The 21,091-nt window shown below is 43.2% G+C and overlaps 1 protein-coding gene across 1 annotated transcript; it reads left to right on the plus strand.

Annotated features, from left to right (window-relative positions):
• Positions 1–293: 293 nt before the first annotated feature.
• Positions 294–15,593, plus strand: igfbp5b (insulin-like growth factor binding protein 5b). The gene is made up of 4 exons (XM_037790850.1): positions 294–627; positions 11,123–11,337; positions 11,546–11,665; positions 12,319–15,593. Exons 1-4 carry the CDS (start codon positions 294–296, stop codon positions 12,451–12,453), a joined length of 804 nt encoding a protein of 267 aa, XP_037646778.1. The 3' UTR covers positions 12,454–15,593.
• The last annotated feature ends 5,498 nt before the right edge of the window (positions 15,594–21,091 follow it).

The following is a 21,091-nucleotide window of genomic DNA, read 5'->3' on the forward strand; positions in this document are numbered from 1 at the left end:
GGACAACATCTCGGGATAAAAAAAACTCATTTTGAATTATTTTGTTTTGTTGCAGGGTGCACGAGCGCAAAAGCCTGTAATTAATGTGTTTGAAACAGATAGCAACACTCCCAGGATAAAGACTCTTGGCTTTAGCTTTAAAAAAAATCGGATTATCTGACTGAGGCATTGTGCTCATTATAGACCAGTCTACTGTTTTTTTTTCTTCCACCCCCCTCCTCCTCCTCCTCCTCCTCCTCCTCCTCTTCGCATTTGAGCTTTTTTATGCTATAAACTGAAGAGAACGGCCAACAATGTTTCTGAGTCTCTGCCTCTTGGTGACATTTATCTTGGGGCTGTCCGGCTGCTTGGGCTCATACGTGCCGTGCGAGCCGTGTGACCAGAAGGCTCTGTCCATGTGCCCTCCGGTCCCGGTCGGCTGCCAGCTGGTCAAGGAGCCCGGCTGCGGCTGCTGCCTGACGTGCGCCCTGTCGGAGGGTCAGGCGTGCGGGGTGTACACCGGGACGTGCACGCAGGGCCTCCGGTGTCTGCCGAGGAGCGGAGAGGAGAAGCCGCTGCACGCGCTGCTCCACGGCAGGGGAGTGTGCACCAACGAGAAAGGATACAAACCTGCACACCCGCCCATAGGTAAGAGACACGCACTGAACTAGAATGCATGCTCTGGATCAACCTGAATGTGAGAGTGTCATCTATAGACCAGGAGATCTTGTCTTAATGGTAAATGGACTTGCATTTATAGAGCACTTTTCTAGTCTTCCGACCACTCAAAGCTCTTTCCACTACATGTCAGCATTCACCCATTCATACACCCATTCAAGCTAAGGTGCCAACTTTGCCCATCAGGATGTAATCTAAATACTCACTCACACACCTGGTGTTAATTTATTTTTTTTTAATGGATGCTGGGCACCAACACTAGGATTTATGCGAAACACTGAGCTGTGGACTATGACAGATTTCTCGAGCTGCTTCTTCAGGACTAAAGATCAGTTTCCAAACCCAATCAGAGCTTTATAAGCTTTTCAAAATATGTATTGTATTTTATTGTATTCTATGCCTTCGGAAGCAATTTGGGGTTAAGTGTCTTGCTCAAGGACACATCGACATGTGACCCGGAGCAAATAGGGGATCGAACCACCAACCCTCCGATTGGTGGACAACCTGCTCGGTCCTGTGGGGATCCGAGCTGGAAAAATCACAATCCTTCATGATCATGTTTTTGTAGATAAAGTGGCATTATTGTTGCTATATATGTTTGCCTCATCCTTGGAAGTGGTTCCATGTCCTCACAGTATACTGTTGTAGAAGTATAGCCGGTGCTCTCTGACAGAGCGCTTGTTTGTTTGACAGATGGTTTCAGGTGCCATCTGATTAACTTTTTTTATCCACCGCCGTGATTAAACTGGCTGCAGGAGCTTATTCCTCCTCTCCTCCCCTCTCCTCTTCCTCTCCTCTCCTCTCCATACTAACGCACCTTTGGTTGTCTGCAGCATCCAGCTGTAACGACACTGCTCATTATGGATCTTTAACACGAGGTGAACCAACAGTTCGGTTAAAGTGCGCGCACGGTGCCGGTTTATAATAATGTGTTTTGCGGGCGGCTCCGCTGCGGTAAAACGCACATGGTGCGTCTCTGAGTCGGCTGAGTTGGAGCCTCCAAGTTGCGGGGCTGCAGTGTGGCTGTCAACCTGCGGTCTACCACCGAGACCCGGGAGCGGCTGGCTGGCTGACAACCATCCAGGCTGTTTTAAATAGTTCCATGTTAGGGCAGCGCGATTTATTAAACGCACTTCTTGTCTGAAGAGGTTTCACTGCTGACGCAAAGTCTGTGCGCTCCATGATAGTGTATTTATATAAAGAGGGAAAAATGTGGGAACCCCTTAAAGCGGAGCTTATTCTGCAAATGACCAACCCTTAACATCCACCAGTGTAACAAGTGTCTGTCAAACCTCACCGTTTTCCATCCTCACGCCAGAGCGCATTAAGCTTCTTTCCTTTTTTTTGTCCGCCTTTCCAACACCATGCGCACCTTGGAGACGTGAAATCCATCCAGACATATTGAGGTGTGTGGAGAGACTACATGGGAAGGAACACTCCCGCAAACGTTGCGTCTTGTTAAAGCGGAATTTCGATAGATTTAGGTTCTGCAGGCTATAACCCACAGTGTGGTGTTAAGAGTCGGATTACCACTAAACCTGCATGCGTGAGAGAGGAAAGAGAGGAAGACGCACAGATATTCAGGGAGGAAGAGAGCAGGAGCCTGGATGGCCTTGAATGATTTAAGGTATTTGTTGGTGAAGCAGAGTCAGGGTCCACTGTCTGTCACTCAGGAGCTGCAGCAGCAGCAGCAGCTTGTCAACAACTAGATAAGTAGGTGGTAACCACAAAGGGGTTTGGCTACATGCCTCATTCTATAAAATAAGCTGCCACTGGGCTCATTCTGGGCTGTTGACAGAGTCATTAGGCTGTTTGCACCCCAGTGAGCAGGACACCTCTCCTCTTGTAGTGACATCACAGCACAATGTGGTTTGTCCATGAATGTTCTAAAACAAAAAAAACGTCTTTTGCAAAGATCGGAAACAAAGTTATAGGCTCTCAGTTCTGTGTGTGTGTGTGTGTGTTCTGCTCTTATGTATACTTGGGCGGGGCCGTGTGGGCGTCTGGGTGTGCATTGTGTGTGTGATTGTTGTGAATGATGACACCTCAGGCAGTCTCACTCTGGCTTTGCACACACACAGAAAACACACACACAGAACTCGACTTCTTTGTTGGCCCACAGAGGTAATCAGAGCATCTTTTCCTCCTGCCTCTGGCGGTGCATTCATCGCACGGGGCTGCTCAGTCACAACGCAGTGATTCAGCAGAATGCCTCTGGCTCTTCTCTTTCCTTCTGAAGGGCCTTCTGTCAGAGGCAGCTTATACCCGCCGATGGGCACTGGCGAGGTGAGCTTCTGGTTTCCTGTGGTGTGGGGTTGCAGCTGTCTTGTGTGCTGCACCAGCTGAGCAAAGCCAAACACCGGGGAGGAGGAGCTCAAGTGTCCGCAGCCTACTAAATATTGACTGGGGGCAGCCAAACAATGGGAGAGAGGAATCTTTGCTATCCTACAGCCCCCCCCCCCCCCCCACCCCCACCCCCTTTCACACACACACACACACACACACACACACACACATACACATCCCTTTACTGCTCATGTCAGAAAAAAGAATCCTGGCCATCTCTCTGCCTGCGTCTGGGTTTCGTGTCCCAGCGGTGCATTAATTCACGTTTTTTTGCTCTCGCACTGTGATCCCAGGGGTCGCTGCTTGGATTGTAAGGCACAGGAGGTGGTATGTGTTGCGGGGGCACTTTGTTAGCCCCCCTACGAGTGAATCAGACCCCGGAAAGCTTGCCAACAGATATGACTTCATAGCAGCAGGCCCCTCGTCCTTCAAGCTCCTGAAAGGGGGCCTTATGTTTTAACGGATTGCTCTTTGCCAAGAAACAAAAGATGATTAGGGAGTGGTTCCAAATCCAGAATACTCCACACACACACACACACACACACACACATGGACAGAAATACTATGGCCCTTATTAGCATAGCAACAGGAAGCCTGGTGCCCCTACTGACAACTTTAATACTTTACATTTGTCTTGGCTCTTTACATGTGTGTTTGTAGATGCAGTTTTAAACGCGTTGCCAGACAGTTTTTTTCACATGTCAGACTCCTGATGTTTGCCAGAGTGCCTCCCATATGTACGGTCACACTGCCTTGTCATGTCTAAGCAGCATACAGAATCACTTGTCATCACATACTTTTAGATTTAGCTTTGAGAGCCGCCATCTGCTTTTTTTCTCTCCACAGCCTCACTGACACAGCTGGTTATCGGGTCATATAGCTGAGAAAGTAAAGCAAGCAAGCGGTAAAAAGACGCTGTTACGGCGCCCGTACGTTTCGGCTAATGACAACCAGCCACGGCCCTCTCTCCCCCGTCTGCTGCAGACGTCGCGTGCTCGTACGGACATGCCACGTTAGATATAGCCCCGGTGGTCACGTGTGGGGGCCCCAGCTGCCTGACAGCTCCATGATGGGCTCATGCGAAAGGAAAGACTGTATGTGGCTTTCCATCCGTCTCACCTTGAACATCTGAGACAGTGCAGCGAGAGCTTAGCGTGCTGCAACTGATCTGTTGCAGGTGCTGGGGTGAATTATTTGAAAGGTCACTTTGTCAAGATATCGCACGAGGACTTAAAGAAAAGAAAGAAAAAAAAAGCACGCAATTCGTGGAAAATGTGATGCAAGAAAAAAAACACGGTTTCTTAGATGTGACATTGATCCTGTATGATCATAGGGACAGTCTACAGCACCGGAGCTGTCGCTGGCAAGCACATAACCTTTTTTGGCACACTTGCCTGATTTCTCCCTGTAAAACTTTACAGTGGTATTTGTACAGCTTATTGGTCACTGACACCTAGCCCGCTGGTGGCAACAGCTGTGAAAGACATCAGCTCTCCGCTGTAGTCTTTCTATATGCCGGGAGCATGTGATTCAATAAAAGGCAGGAGATGGCCACATGCTGGGCTTTCAAAGTGATGTCACATGTCGTGTTTACACCTGATCCGCGTACTGTAATCTCACCTCCGACACCTGGTTTACATGCTAGCATGGTGCGAGAAAAAAGGAGCAGGAATGGGCCTCTTGAGTTTCTGAGGATTTGGAAAACAATAGAGGCTCCAGGGACTGGAGAAATGTCGCCGTTGTCTGAGAATGTGGGACAGGTGAAGCTTTTGTTGTTCCCTGTCCCAGTAGGTAAGTTTGTCTTTGATCATTGAATAGCGCTCCCCTCCTCAATACTTCGTAAGAATTGAAATTGCACCATTGTTGATTCTTAGTTTTGATGACTTAGAAATAGGGCTGTCAATGGATGAAAATATTGAATCACCATTAATCGCATGATTGTCCATAGTTAATTGTGATTAATCACAAATTAATTACACATTTATCAGTTCAAAATTTACCTTAAAGGGAGATTTGTCAAGTATTTAATACTCTTATCAACATGGGAGTGGGCAAATATGCTTGCTATATGCAAATGTATATCTTTATTATTGGAAATTAACACAAAACAATGACAAATATTGTCCAGAAACCCTCACAGGTACTGCATTTAGCATAACAAAATATGGCAAACTGCAGCCCAACAGGCAGCAACAGCTGTCAATGTGTCAGTGTGCTGACTTGACTATGCCTTTCATCATAAAGTGGGCATGTCTGTAAAGGGGAGACTCGTGGGTACCCATAGAACCCATTTTCATTCACATCAGTTGAGGTCAGAGGTCAAAGGACCCCATGCCAGTTTTTCCTTCGCCAAAATTTAGCGCAAGTTTGGAGCGTTATTTAGCCTCCTTCTCAACAAGCTAGTATGACATGGTCGGTACCAATGAATTCCTAAGGTTTTCTCTAGTTTCATATGATACCAGTATCTTCACTCTGGCTTTAAAACTGAACTGGCTAAAACCTAAAAAATTTCAAGTTAAAGAAATTAGTGGCATTAAAACAATTTTTTGTTAACACGTTATTATAGCGTTAACTTTGACAGCCCTACTTAGAAGCGTAAGAGGAAAAAGTTTCGAATTCCAAAAATGTGTCACATCAAAAGGTGTTCATATCATGTTACATAAACAGGTGGTTTGCTCATTCTTGGATATTCACAATGTTATACTGCAAACTGATTCATTAATTAATGTTGAACTTTGCTGCCCACTGTGATGTTTCTTTTTAATGCTGATTGGAGATCCGCTTTGCACAGTACTGTACATCCCAGGAGCGCTCGACTGTCGCCAAAAGAGCTGCTTCTGCCACTGGGGAGTTAGAACGTCGTCACACCCATTAATTGTGTTGTGGTGATGGCGACCCAAAAAGAGGTTGCGTCCGTCCATGTGGCTTGTTGAAAAACCCAAACTCTGATGTAGGATGAGACCTCAGACCAAAATTAAGAATGTACAGTAGGAGAGCCGTGCGCCGTGCTCTGATAATAATGTGCCTTTCACATGTCCGGTTGCAACATGAATCGAGCATTTACTTGCACTGCGGAAACTGTAAACAGGTCAGAAGGTTTGCTCACCAAACGGCAGCATTTCCCCCCCTTTGGAAAGGTTTTGCATCCTCTCATAAGTCCTGTTTTTGTGATTTATAATCCTTGAATTGTTCTTGTTGCTATTTATAGCGCGCATTCAGAAAAGCAGGAAACTTTTTGATTGCAATGAACATATTCTGTGTGCACAATACCGTGGGAAGAGTTATTTCCTGCATTTTTCAGAAGCTGACTGAGACCACGCAACCAGGGTCGAACAACAGACATTTCATGGAAACAACAGGACATAAGGGGGGTGGTCAAACATGCACATCACGGACTGAATATTTGATAAAGCCCATATTTCCTTTCTTTTTTTCAGTCGTCAGTCTCTCAGCCTTCTCATGTAGCCGGGAGTTGTGCTCTGCTGTCAAGTCATGTGCAGAGGCTGTATATTATCTGTCGCTATATGACAATGCAACTGTCCACATGTGCCGTAACATTTTACTCTAGTGATACTAAGCTTGTCCTTTTATTTGCAAATCATTTTGCTACCTAAGTGTTCCAGCAGTGGTAACTTTGCAAAAAGTTTAACCCATTTGTGCACAAAGACTATCTTTAGTATGATAAGGAAGAATGCCCCAACATTTGTTCCGTTTGGTAAAAAGTCTTGACACATGCGGTGACACATGCGGTTTAAAACGGTTTGACCGATTTGGACATGTCTTCACATTTATGCTTAGGCGAGCCCAGAGAACCCTTCCACCAAAGGAAATTAAAAATGTCAGTTGCGGGCACAAATGGGTTAAAGAAGCCTCTATGACCCACAATCCTTCGCAAACTTTTGTGTTGCTGCACACGAATCCTCAGCGACTTGCATAACTCCTCTGGTTTGTTCACACCTCCCTTTCTGCTCTAGAAACTGCAGGGTTACCAGGCCATGGCCTTGCTTTCAAATATTAAGTAGCGGAGGCAGTCTGAGGCTGAAGGATGGTTTACTAACGTCGTACCTTATATGACACAGGCCCTCAGGCTCATTTGTCCCTACATTATCTTGTCCTACCCCCCTGATGCGATTAAACAGCACGTCCATTCTCTTACATCTTGTAAAGATGTAATTTCAGATGCAGCACAGAGACGCTCTTAATCAAAGGCAGGACATAAACGTGGTGTAATGCTTGGAAATCCAATGAAAGGTGGGAGAATCTATTGTCCTGGCTTTCTTTTTTGTTTTTTGCTATTTACTATAAATGGTATTATTATAGTCTTAAAGATCCAGAGGAGAGAAGACGGAGCAGCTTATCTTTCATGCTTGGACTGTCGCCCGTAAGAAACTTGGGATATTCATGAAGCATAATTGTGTGCAGATGTTAATTTTTAAACAGAGGAGTATCAGGTGCACCTCCTTTGGCTACTCCGCTCCTCTCGTCCTAATGAAATCTTTAGCTCGAGCGGAGGCTGAGAGAGAGATAGCGGCACAGCTTTGGGCTCAGCTGAATGGAAGAGCTGCACATGACTTGGCTCACTTGGCTCCCGTCCAGCGTCTTGGCAGAGTTTCAGGAGTTAAACACAGACCCTGTAAGCCTCCTTTACAAGCTGGGTACCCTGAGCATGGAAAAACTGAGTTTTTGTGGCTTGCGCCGAAGAGCCCACTTAAGAAAAGATGAATTTTGGTGATTTTTTTTTTTTGAGTGGTGGAGAAAAAACAAGTCAGAAACCATTGTCTTCACAAAAGCCATATCATTTTTTTTTTCTTTAAATGAAAAACCTTTGTCTACCCTATGTTTCTAACAGAGACATTTTCTCAAAGTGACTGACTTGTAAGGTGAATAGAATTGATGTTCCACGGCTCAGACCTCTCTTAGTCCGGCCATTTATATGCTCAAATGAGATTACACACGAAACAAGAATGCACGTTCCAAAAAAAAAAAAAACACAGCCCTTATTTTCGACGGCATATTCCATTGCCAAATATGTGGCATTTTAATCAAGCGCCCTGAGAAATTATTGGACTGTGCTGCAGAAACGAAGAGTTTTTCCACAGCGGTCACATGCACAGCGTCCATAGGAATGCTCGTTTGACGTATTTATTTATAGCGAGTAATAGCCCCCGTAGTCTGAGCGGGGAGACACAAGGACATATCTAAACACAAACCAAGGCCTGCCAAGTCATGAGTTGTGAGATTAATTTCAAAGAGACGGCAGTGCAGCGCAGAAGCCAAAGACCCAATTCTGGTAATCACCCTGCCCCCCCCTTCAACCCCTCCCCTCCCAGAGACTCCAGACGCTCATGCTGTGTCAGGCTCTTTGAACATCAGTTTCTCGGAGCTCGTGTCCTTGTTTCGTCTCACTGCCTTTCTCTACGGTGGCTGTGTACTAACAGGCCAGTCAGCCGAGTTATGGCAACTTGTTAAATCTTTTTTTTTTTTTTTTCTCCAGCTTATTCTCTCTCTTGTCCGAGTATTGAAGTTGATTTGTCTTTCAGCAGCAGTTGGCCTAGAGTCCGCAGCCAACATTCCTCTCTGGTTCAGTGCGTCTGGCCCTGTGCACCACGGCGGGTTTCCTTGTCAGATAAATATAACCAGGGTCATCCACTGGCACCATCGCTTCGGCCAGTTGGGGCCTGGCAAAGTCCCCACAATAACTCTGTACTTATGGTACAGCTAAGCCAAAGGGGGTTTGGGGGGGTGGGGGGGCTCAGGGCTTCTTTCTGTGCCCTCAAAGAACCTCTGGCTGGGGGTCCAGGCTTAAGAGGCTGAGCCCCAAACATACGAGGGGGGGGTAGGTAAAGGATAAAGGACCTCAACCTGTGAACATCCTATCAAGAGACTATAGTGCCCCCTGGGGGAGCTGAAATTACGTCTAAGAGGCGCATAAAATGTGACAGAAATGTACAGGCATTTATACGAGTCCGCGGAGCAACTGGAATTTCCTCAGCTTGACATTTGAATCAGTTTAATGTGGGACACATCGCCGTAAACGTTACGACACTCAGAGGCCTTATAGTCCCCGCTGAAGTACAGCAGTCCAGATAACGTGTTAGCAAATTTTCCAGGCACTGTGGAGGCAGCCATGCAACATGTGATGCAGTTTCCTCAGACTGTAGAGGACTGTACGCTCACAAATATGTGCTGCCTGGTGTCTGTGTATCTGTGTTTATGTGTGACCTCAACTAACTTTAAGATCAACGTGACGCACTGACATTGAAGTCACTTGTGTTCATGGATGCAGATCAGCTCTAACTGGCGTTGCATGAACGGGTGTTTTAGCATGACTTTTCCAGAACTGTTCTGAGTAGAGAGTAAGGGGGTTGGTGGGTGGTTGTTAGCTGTAGAAGTTCATCAGCTGTTGATTGGAGCTCCAGCCTCCCCTACTCTATAAACAAATGGCAAACAACAGTTGGTGGCACAAACCCCTGGGAAAAGCACCTGGTATTGTATTCACGTGGGAAGGACTAACAAGCCGCAGGCCTTCACATCTCTCATTTATGCAGATAGCAAATGATTGTTTTTTTTTCAGTTGACTGTAAAATGTTGCAATCATACATTTACATTTTACTGGGTCCTCGTAATACTTGATTATGGGTCTGTGATGACTGTTATTAGATCAGGCATTACCCTTTACAGAGACATTTTACATTCCTGAATTTTTATGCTCTTGTTCAAATTAAATTCGACGACGAAGTTTCATCACGAAATGACTCTGGAGATTAAATAAACATACATGGTTGGAAATTTCCACTTAAAAGGTAGTGAAAAAAATAGAATTTCCCCTCAAGGATCGATAAAGTGCCTTTCTTCTTCTTCTCTCTTCTAGTGCATTGACAAACAGCTACATTTTCGGAGACTTTTATAAACAGATTTTACCAGTTTGTTGCAAACCGTTTACATTGTCACCCATGGGTCTTTGTCTTATCAGTACCATTTTACCACAAAATAGAACCAAACATCAGATTTCAATTTTGCACTGTCCTTTTTCTTCATCAAGACACAGATAACTATCTCCAAGACCATTATGAATATCATTAATAACTTTGTGAAATGTCTTTTAAAGCCGCTCTAATCAGTATTTTTATATATAACAAAGGATCAAACTGTTTACTTTGCATTTCCCTTCGGCTCTACAAAGCATTTTAGCACCTTTCAGCTCATTGACAACTTTATTGTTTTGTTTCAGTCACAAGAATTTCATTAATCTGGCTTCCAGTTGCAGCAGGCAGCTGTTCATAGCAGAAATGCTCTGATAATCCCCTTATCACTATCTGCCCAGCACCAAACGGCAGTCAGACAATGTTAGCGTCTAGCTGGTGAACAAAGTGGTGCATTTAGCAGCTAAAGAGATGTGTTAAGAGGCAACTGTTTGCTAACATGTTCATAGCAACTTTACAGTATATGGTGATTATATGTCAATTTACAGTAGAGCTTGTTATGCTGCCCCCAAGTGGCCAAAATTATTCTAATGCAGCTTGCATCCCATGTGAAAATAACAATGTGTAGTTATCTAAACTTAAAGAACTTGTAGTTTTATTGCCTAAACCTTAAAAATTTGTAGTTTTGTTACCTAAACCTAAATATGTTGGAGTTTTATTGCCCAAACCTAACTGATTTTTGCCTAAACCTAGAAAAAGTTGTAGTTTTGTTGCCTAAACCTAAAGAAGACGTTTTGTTTGTGTTCAAAACGTGACGTTTCATTCAGTTTTACAACATGTAGAGCATGTTGCTTTTAAGTTTCACTTTCATTTTTACTACGTTGCAGGCATAGTAGGCCCCTAATAACCCACATCTATGGTACTTATAGTGACTGATAACGCTTATTTAATGGCCTGATAACAGTCGAATCGGGTGCATTTTCCAGCAGAGGCCAGGCACAACTTGAGTGAGTCAGTGCCAAACACCTTATTCTCACCTTATGTTTTATTCTATTGCAAATAATCTGTCACACATTGCCAATCAAGAAAGGATCAAACACGTATAAAGATGTCAATGCATCGATGTGAAGCTGCAGCATGGTTGTGGGTTTAAATGTGTGACATGAATTGACCATATTTGATTTGCTCCATTGCAGATCGTGAGTCTCGAGAACATGAGGACGCCATTACCACAGAGATTACTGAGGAGCTGCAGCCAGCTAAAGTGCCACTCCTTCCCAAAGACATTGTGAACAGTAAAAAAGTCCACGCGCTGCGCAAGGAGCAGAAGAGGAAGCTCGGCAAGCAGCGCTCCATGGGGTCCCCCATGGACTACTCCCCTCTGCCCATCGACAAGCATGAGCCTGAATTTGTAAGTAGTCAATGTTAGTTTGAACCTGTATTGTTTTTAAAGCCACTATTTGTAGAATTTATGACTTTGGTGACTCCTAGTGGTAGTATATAGCAATGCAAGCTACACCTTCATTGTTATATCTTAATAGACTTATAATTTGAGAAGTGAGGGTGCATTTCAGTCCCTTTGCACAGCTTTTGTAACCTTGTTCTGTCTTTCCCCAAAGGGCCCATGCAGGAGAAAACTGGATGGGATCATTCAGGGAATGAAGGACACTTCTCGTGTCATGGCTCTGTCTTTGTACCTTCCCAACTGTGACAGAAAAGGATTCTTCAAACGCAAGCAGGTGGGTTTGCTTCAGAAAAGTCTTTGCACTTTGCACTAAGAAAGCCTTCCAAATATTATTTTTTTTGTGATCAAATTTTTTTATTTTTCAATATTATTTGAACCGAAGAGATGTAGACATACAATCAGCAATACAGCAGTGAATACAGGTAAACAGAAGATAATCAAACCAAACATCATGTATCAAGGACTGGTCAGTAAGATTCACAAAAATATGACAGACCAGAACAAATACAAATATTAAGATATCTACACACCCACGCAAAAGAAAAAAACATATATATATATATATAATGTATATAGTGGTGTTAATTTTTAAAGATTATCTTGCTGAACAAAATGTGTAAGTATCATAAACATGTGTTTGCCACAGAGCTTATTTTCTGCAACAATCCAAAACCCAATTGAAAAATCCCATTGTTTTTTTTTGTCGAGGGAACCCAGGGCGATGCTAACTTCCTGGTCGGCTTACAAAAATACGTCATCCCTGAAGCACTTTATGTTACCAAGCTAGTAGCCTATTTTGCGAAGATGTGCAAATACAATTTTGCTGTGCCACTTTCTGGTATGACCAGGCCTTTACCCTCACCACTTTTTCAAAACCTCGTACCTGTTTTCATCAAAAGGTTAATAATCATGTTTTATTGCCCACAGTGCAAGCCATCTCGCGGGCGCAAACGAGGCATCTGCTGGTGTGTGGACAAGTACGGCGTTCAGCTCCCTGGCACAGACTACAGCGGAGGGGACATTCAATGTAAAGACCTGGAGAGCAGCAACAACAACGAGTGAAAAAGGGGAGGACCACCCTTGACCCCCACCAACCCCTTCGCCCTTACCCACCCACCTTTAACCACCACGTGACCCAGGGCCCACGCCTCCTCTCTGAATCACATCTGTATGCTCCGCCCTCCGTTCACTTCAAGATTTTTTTTTTTTTTTTCAAATTGAAAAAAAAAGGAAGAAAAAAAAATCCAAACGAAAGAACAGGCTGAAAAAAAGACACCTGTATTTTTTTTTCTTTTCTTTTCTGTTGTTGACCAAGCACTCATCTCCAAATGAGGGGAAAAGTCCCAGAAGATTTACTAGATCCCTTGACTATTGCTCACGGGACCCCTCGTATGAGGCGGGTCCCCTGGCTGCAGATCCATGAAAATATATGCACCCAATGGATATATTTTTATAGAAGCTGGGAGTTTCAATACAACACTTTGTATGATGTAAAATTAACACAGAATCATTGTGAGAGAAAAAAGAAAAAGTATCAGGCACATTGATTGAGAACAGATCAGTTGTAGGCTGTGGAACATGATGCCACTGTGGAACTGATGATTGGCAGAGTATTTTTTTTTTTTTGTCTGTTTTCCAAAAGAAAAAAAAAAGAAACAATAGATAGGGATATGCTGTAACAGTTGACTCTATCTGGATATGTGGTTCTGTCAGAGCACTTATGAATAGGGGAACCTGCTCAGATATGTGTAACTTCACAAAATGATGCGTGCATGAATGCGTGTATGTGTACAGTGCGTGTGTGTGGTATGTATCCGCCTGTGTTGGTGTATGATGGAGCCTATTACAAAAAAAGAATGTCCTTTTTTTTTTTTTTTTTTCTTTCTCTTTTGTTTGATTTTGTCACAACAAGTATTGCTAGCGCTTGAAGTGGTCTTGGGGCTGGCCTTCTCTATAACCGATGTAAAGTATGTCTCGGGACACGGAGCGTTTGGAAAACAAAAGAGTGAGCAGATCGTCACACATGAACCTATGTAAGTGGCTCTTCGACAATGTAGCTATAGCCTGATATGCCAACTGTGCCTATTTAAACAGACACTGCCATGCAGGGCGACACAGAGCTTAGAGAGCGCTGACTCTACCGGCGGAATAAAGTGTTTTCAGCTTAAGCGATGGGGACTCAAGTTTGACTTCGATCTTTTTTCGAGTCGAGTGCGTAATCGAACTTGTCAGTCGGGGGGCCAGTTGCTTCTCTGATTCAGTCGTGTGAAGTGTAGTTTTGTATGGTTTTGTTTGTGCTGTTTTCTTTGCCTTCAGTGAAGTAAAGACCGCCCACTTTTGAGCCATGTTCCTTTATCAAGTGGTTTCCCCTCAGTACTGCTACTACAGTGTAACCATGGTGTATTACATTACTTTTAAATATAGTTATTGAATGTTGTTTTTTCCTGTAGAAACATAGTATGACAACAATGTAATTGTGCTTGGAAAAAAAAAAGACGATTTTAGCCTGTAAAGAATTTGAATAGGTCCTTGTAGCCTGTCAGGAGAATGACCAAGAGTCATTAGACTATACAGGGCAGTCAAAGAAGCTAACCTTCTGGAAGCCTTCTGCTTACATGCCTTCATGTTATACATCTATGAGGAGCATGATCGAAACAAAAAGGTTACAGGGTCATTTAAGAGTTGTTTTCTCTCTGTGTGCAAGTCACAGTGCCTTCCTACATGCAAACACATTTAAATAGTGACGTGAAAGTGACATGGAAATCAAACGGGGCACAGAAAGAAGCCCTGAGCCCCCCCCTCCCCCTCCCCGCCGCGGCTGATACCTGATACAACCATCAAGAGGTCTAGGTTTAGTTCCGATTAAGAGAAGCACAATGAATGTGGTGTAGGTCCTGTAAATGGTGTCAGCAACGCATAGCGAATCCATTCGTAATCTCCGCCTGTACCTCGGGGCAATTCTGGACGATAAGGATGATGTGCGAGGAACTGCTGCGCAACCGCAGTCAAGTTGAACCTCCCGCTTCTTCGACAACCAATAAGCTAAGATTCTTGCTTTTGTTTTTCACGTGAATGCCAATGTATATGATTGCCAGAGAGGGGGAAGCCAAGGGATGCTTGGAGGTAAATCAACCTTCCAAAAGAAATGATAATGTGCATCCTAAATGGCTTCCAGGTTGTGAATATATATTATCAAGGCTCCTCGCCCCACTTCCAACACCAAATCCCCAATACCACTTTCGAAAAAAAAAAAAAAAAAAAAAAGCAGCTTGCACTTATTTCAGTTACTCACTATTGATATTGACACACAACGACGTCCTAAGATGTGGTATCATGAAGTTGGTGGAACAAGAAAAAAAAAAAAAAAAAAAAAAAAAACAGCCACAAAAGCTAAATGTTGTGTTATCTTGTGCTTACCTTTTAAAGGTGGTGCTTTTGAGGTAATATTTGTCGACAGGGGCTGTGCAGCCCATGCCTGGGACCTCCAATACAGCAACATCCTTTAGGGAAAAAAATAGATTTAAAAGTAACACGCAGCTAGAGATGTTCTCATGGCCAATTGCACAGAGATGAGATAGAGAGAGGGGAGATGAAAGAGACGGAGGGGAAAAGGAAAGAGGAAGAGTGAGCGCCATGGGCGGTGGTCGTAATCAGGGCCTAGCCACTTCCCCGATATGGGGTCACCAATTGCATGACAATAGATACAGTTAGCAAGACAGTTACCAGGAGTTATGGAAATCTGGGGAATGCAATACTGGAACCAAGAGAAGAGTTTGATTTGATACTCTCCAGTCAGAAATATATCTGGGACCATTCACTGTCTGGATCAATCAAGTGTGTGTGTACTTCAATGTTCCAGGTATTTGTTTCTTGAGGTTTAAAAGAAAAGGTCTCTCAACTAGTGTCAGTGACTTCCTGTTTCCCACATTTGCGAGTAGTGACTTCCTCAGGTTTCATATCTCCTACTTGGTTTTAAACTCACATTTCATACGTCAGTAGTACAGTAACGACAGTTCAGCTTTTTTTTCTGAGTACATAACACTTTCTGGATGTAATGAGTCAATACAATTGGTTTTCATAATTTGGTGTTCACTGGCTTGTGAAAATGGACCCATCGGTGGCTGGAGGACAGTGGGAAATAAAATGGTCAGTATTTGGAACTACATAAAAACAAATAAGAAAAGAAAAAAAAGAAAAAAAAATCTCAAATTATCAAAGTGAATATCACTGTGTAATATTTATTCAACTTGTAATTTATGTACTCTTTTAACCTTTGTCTTTTTTTTTTGTTATGACAAAGCATTTATTTAAATAAAGTTATGTATTCATTTAATCATTCTGGTGAGGTTTTTCATTTCTAGTGTTCTGCATTTTTTGAGAGGAGCAAGTATAGCCTCTAAAATGGCTTGAAAGGTACAGTTTGAAGTGGAATCACCCCGGTAGTAAGCACTGACTAATCTCCGAGGCACGAGCTGATAAACCTCTTAGACATAAGTCTGAGACACCCAGGCTAGCCCACAAGGATCTCATGCAGGATGTGACTTTATAAAGCCTCGCCCGAGGGCAAGTCACCTGGTTTTCAACACCGTAGTCAAAAAGGTTGCACAGGAACAAGGAAGTCATTTAGTATGAGTTTGAACTTCAAGGTGTGGGGGGTGTAATCTAGTGGGACCAGCTCACTATTCAAACGACTGGGAAGAAGGGATTTGTAGCCTGAGGGAGGATTCATCATGTTATGGAGAACCAACCTTTATTACCACTTAAAGGCAGAATGGACACATTCATTCATAAAGACACACATATGCAGCTAAGAGTGCATACATACACACAAGGTGTGGACAGAATCTGATGCAGGAAATCTATAGAAGGTCTGGTAAATATAGCGATATTCACACTCACACAGCCATATATTTATCACAATGCTCTTTTGAAAAACATTATGAGTCACAATGAGGTCACCTATTAAAGCTGAGGTAGGCGAGATTGGAGCAAATATGATTAAAAAAAGTTATTTTTATTAAACAGTCATTATATCCTGACAATAGTGCATGAGACAGGTAACCTGAAAAAAACATGTGCCTCTGTGTCCTCCGGTGCTCCTAACGGCATCTGCAAGATTTCACAGACCGGAGGAAACAAGCAGTCAGAGCTGATCTGAGGTCTGCTGTCCATCTGCTGTCTATGAGAGCCGGCTGTCAATCACTCGCAAACTCCGACCAAACGGTCAAACTAGGCAGCGCTGATCAAATATGAATCAATATTGTGTTACATTAATGCCTTTTTCTCTGCTCATCTTGTAGTGCACGGTTTAGCTGTAAAATGAGAAAGTTTGTGACGCCGCCGCCATTGTGAAATCTGTTGTAAGAACGGCAAGTTCCGGGCCCATGACCGGAGCACAGCCAATAGGAACGCTCTCTTTCTGAAATTACCTGTGATTTACTTACCACTTGAATTACAATATGCGTTATTATGAAATTTCTGGAAAAAAAGACATTCTGCCTACTGCAGGTTTAAGTAAAGATTTAGTACACAAATCAGCTCTCGATTAGCAGTTTGTTTTGAACAAATGCAGCATGTACAGACACATAATGGTAGCATATTAAAGGACTATCTAAGGATCTGGTTTGTGCATCTCCACAGAGGGATGTCTGGTCATTTTTATTCCCTCGTAGATTCCAGGATGTGACAGAAAGGGACTTTTCTTTTTTGGGGGGCCACCAAAGTCTTTCCCTGGGGACCTCAGGACTTTGACCAACTCCAGATGTGGGTGACTGAAGCAGGGCATGAAAGGGTGGAGGGCCCAGCAGTTCCTGTATAGCGAGCAGATCAAGGCTGCCGTAAAGGTTGTTGTGGTGTGCCTGTGTGCGTACATGTGGAAGGGAGGGCACGGGCTTTGACTTCGGGGAGGAGGAAACATGTGTAGAAGATTTGATTTGTGAGGCAGTGAACATGACAATTACTATTTGCCTTCAAAGAAACTGACAACTGCACTTAGGACTTCAAAGCATTTATGCCCCTTTTATTACATAATTAGGCCAACAACGTCGGATGGCTACATCTGACATCAACTCACGCACCTCGCTGCATCCCAAACCCAGTCAAACTGCTGCGCTGAGCATTACGGTGCTAAACTTTATGCACAAAGGTTGCACACTCCTCTCTGTATTTCTGTGAATGCAGTTAAGCAAATGCTGTAAAATCACATGCATGAGCTTTGGAGATGCTTTCACTTGCTTGTGCATCGATTTGCCCGTGGCTCTCATATCATTAAATGTGACTTTTAGAAACAATGATGGGGGCATTTAAAGACATAAGCGTACAAATGGCATGCAGATGTTTACACTGCATAATTGGGATCTTTGCAAATCACCGCTTGTGCTTCGTGTATAATACTATCTCTTAAAGAGGTAATGGTGGTTCTTTTCATCACCGGGATGGAGATGAAAGGAGATTTGAAAGAATGTACAGCGCTTGGGAGTAAATCACATGACTTAGTGGTGGAATCCTCCGATGCCGGTGGTAGTAGACGGCAGACAAGTGTCTGCTAGTTTTCATCCAAGCCCTTTCATCAAACGTGGACTTAGACCCGGAATCCCAAATGGAGGTTTTCTTCAGCGTGGATCGGATGTGACTGTGAGAACCACAACTGCACATTAAGTAAACTAACTTTGAGATTAAGATTTGACATCCTACATACCATAAAAGGAGCATTTTACGTCACAGCTATAATGCATTGCATCCTGTATTTCACTAATGGTCTGGTAAGAAAATTATGCTTTATATGAGGAGGGAAAGACAAAAGATTTGAGCAATTAAAACTAGCAATCTGACAATTGCAACTAGTTCTGGCTATCGGTTCTATCAACTTTGTACTCACCAAAGTAATTGCTGGGATCTCAGAATGCAGCTAAACATAAGTGTGGTAGAGCTAGAAACACGTGTGGTCAGACAGGTTGTAAATAAACCCTCATGTTGACCAATTATTTGGAAGAGAAAACAAATGGTAAAATTACAAACCAAATGATTTAACCTGATTACACCTGGTATTAATATATGCCTCCAGTGTCCACATTAAGACCACCCACAAGTGGTGAACGGGTCAGGACCCACCTGATCCGTTGTGAGAGCCAATCCGCACTGCCCAAACTGCAAAAATACGATCAACCAACAGTACCCACCGACCCTCAAACGGCCCACTTTATGTATTGTAGTAGCACTATTGTCAGGATTGAGACAAGGACTGAGCGCTGCGGCGGGAAGGTAAGGTGGAAGATGGACTATTGCACGTAACATTTCTGTAAGTTATTAATAACTGCTACTGAACGCTGCTTTGTCACTTTCGACCCGCCCGCCTGAACCCGTGATACTTTCTAGTAAGCTTACCCAAATGTTGTGGGTCGACCCGTGCATCACTACCACCCACATAGTTGTTGTAAGTGGATTAAAAAACGCATTTGCATTTACACTTGTGTTCAATGTGGTCACAATGCCTCCCTGACCACCTCCGGAGGTGGTTTGGCCGATCGGATCTCAATCCATCCTCAGTGTGTTTTGGTTGCATTTACACCTGTACTATCATGTGGTCAAGCACTATCTGATTAAAATGTGATCACCCAAAAAACACATTTTAATGCCAGGTGTAAAGGCTAAATAAACACATATTAGCTTGAAGATATTAACTTATTCTTCTGTTCGTGCCCCTTTTGCACAGTGCCAATATGCAAGTGCATAACAACATCTGTACACATTCCCAGCTCTGTTTCTCAGTACCTCCAGGTTGTTTTAGTTTTTTTTAATCAGTCTTTCTAGGAAGCTGAAACATAATACTTGGCTCCTTTGTCCATATTCACAGATAAATGTCTCTGCTGTTGTACTTCCTGCTAACATTGGAGCACCGTGTCATTTTAACAGAGATAAAACAACAATTATTTTGTTAACATTCAACAAGTACAGCTTCCGTGAGTCTTAGACGCAGACCCACCATCAACATATCAAGGGAAGTTGTTGAATGCTAACAAAAGAAATACTAGCCTGAAAGTAGGGCAGATCTCCAGCTCTCCAGGCCAATACACACACATGTGCTTTTGCACATACACATACACACACACAGACACAATCACGCCAGTACACACACACATACTCACCCCCACTCTTATTCCCACTGCTAAACTACCCTCCTCAGCCCATTGTGCCTGATCTATCAAACCCAAAACAAAAGACACTTGTTTTGATTTGTTTTCAGAAAAGGCCAGCTTCAAACTACCATTAAATGTGCTGAACAACCCGAGGACGCCCGAGATCCGTGGGTGACACCAAGCCAAGCTGTCAAATTTTTTAAAGCAGACTCGCTGCCAAAAAACCCAGCATTAATAAGACGACATAAAAAGAAATTAGAAAAAAAAAACAGCGTGTCACAAAAACTGAACAAAGCTGTAAAGCTGTAGTTGAAAGAGCGTTTCTGGGACTGGCGCTCAGCTAACTGGCACACTGGCACATGTATAAGGTTACAAGGCCAAAGCCAGTCAGGAGTGGTCTAATATATGATACACTTTTGGCCACAACATCAAAGAAGTCTTTCTTTACACCCAAGTCTTGAATCATTTGATCGCAAATCAATGGTGACTTTTGTTTGGGGACTTTTTGAAAACCTTACATAAAATGTACTGAGGCTATATAACATAAAAAAAACGTTACATAATGTCCTAACTGTCGCCTGAACAATCAGATATCTCAATTAGTCAGTGCAAAGTATATCAGAAGTAGACTTTTCTACATTGACTGAGACTGTTCAAGAGGATTAACAGGTTTTTTTATTAGTTTTTTTCAAGTCTGCATTAATACAATACTCATACGCTACTGTAGATGAATATTTAAAGAGTTATGCATGCAGTTATGCATTATGTCGTCTTAATGCAACTACACACTGAAAGATGAGGGGGACAAAATCCACAGTCCTTGTTCTGTGCGAAAATGCATTCCAAACAACAGCTGAATATACTTTAAAGGAACAGTCTATAACATTTAGGGGGGGTGATCTATTGGCAGAAATGGAATATAAAATGAATAAGTATGTTTTTTTTAGTGTATAATCACCTGAGATTCCACTAGAGGGCACACCAGACAACTCAGACCGTATAAGACTTACAGATTTTCATGATGCAAACAATAAACAAGGCGACACTCGAGGAGGTTACCATATTGTTAATTCTGAGATCACGGCAGAAAAAGAAACAGCAGCACCATTGTAGATAGTATTGCATTCATTATGTATGTATTGTAGCAGATAGCATGTATCATGTGTCAATGTCGAGTATGTTTCTTTTGTTCTGCCCCTACGTTGCCCCTACTGTTCTAGTACATATTGCATCTTGCGTTCCTGATCATGTCCGTAGGTGGTTTTGGCCGGTCGGATCATAATCAGTCCTCAATGCGCTTTGGGTGCCTTTACATGTGTACTTTCATGTGGTCAAGCACTATCCGATAACAATCCGATCAACCAAAATGCACGGTCTATCATGTCATGGATCTAGGCTAGATAAACACCAGTGGAGGATTCCACTAGAGGGCACACCAGAGAACTCAGACCGTATAAAACTTCCAGATTTGCATGATGATGTAAACAATAAAAAAGGCGATACTCGAGGAGGTTACTATATTGTTAATTCTGAGATCACGGCAGAAAAAACAACACCGGCGCCCT

This window comes from Sebastes umbrosus, chromosome 13 (assembly GCF_015220745.1).
Source record: "Sebastes umbrosus isolate fSebUmb1 chromosome 13, fSebUmb1.pri, whole genome shotgun sequence".
NCBI lineage: Eukaryota > Metazoa > Chordata > Actinopteri > Perciformes > Sebastidae > Sebastes > Sebastes umbrosus.

Coding starts and splice junctions, on each gene's coding strand:
- igfbp5b (XM_037790850.1), top strand. CDS start 294: ATGTTTCTGAGTCTCTGCCTCTTGGTGACATTTATCTTGGGGCTGTCC. Junction 11,338..11,545: donor ACAAGCATGAGCCTGAATTT/GTAAGTAGTCAA, acceptor CTTTCCCCAAAG/GGCCCATGCAGGAGAAAACT. Junction 11,666..12,318: donor GATTCTTCAAACGCAAGCAG/GTGGGTTTGCTT, acceptor TATTGCCCACAG/TGCAAGCCATCTCGCGGGCG.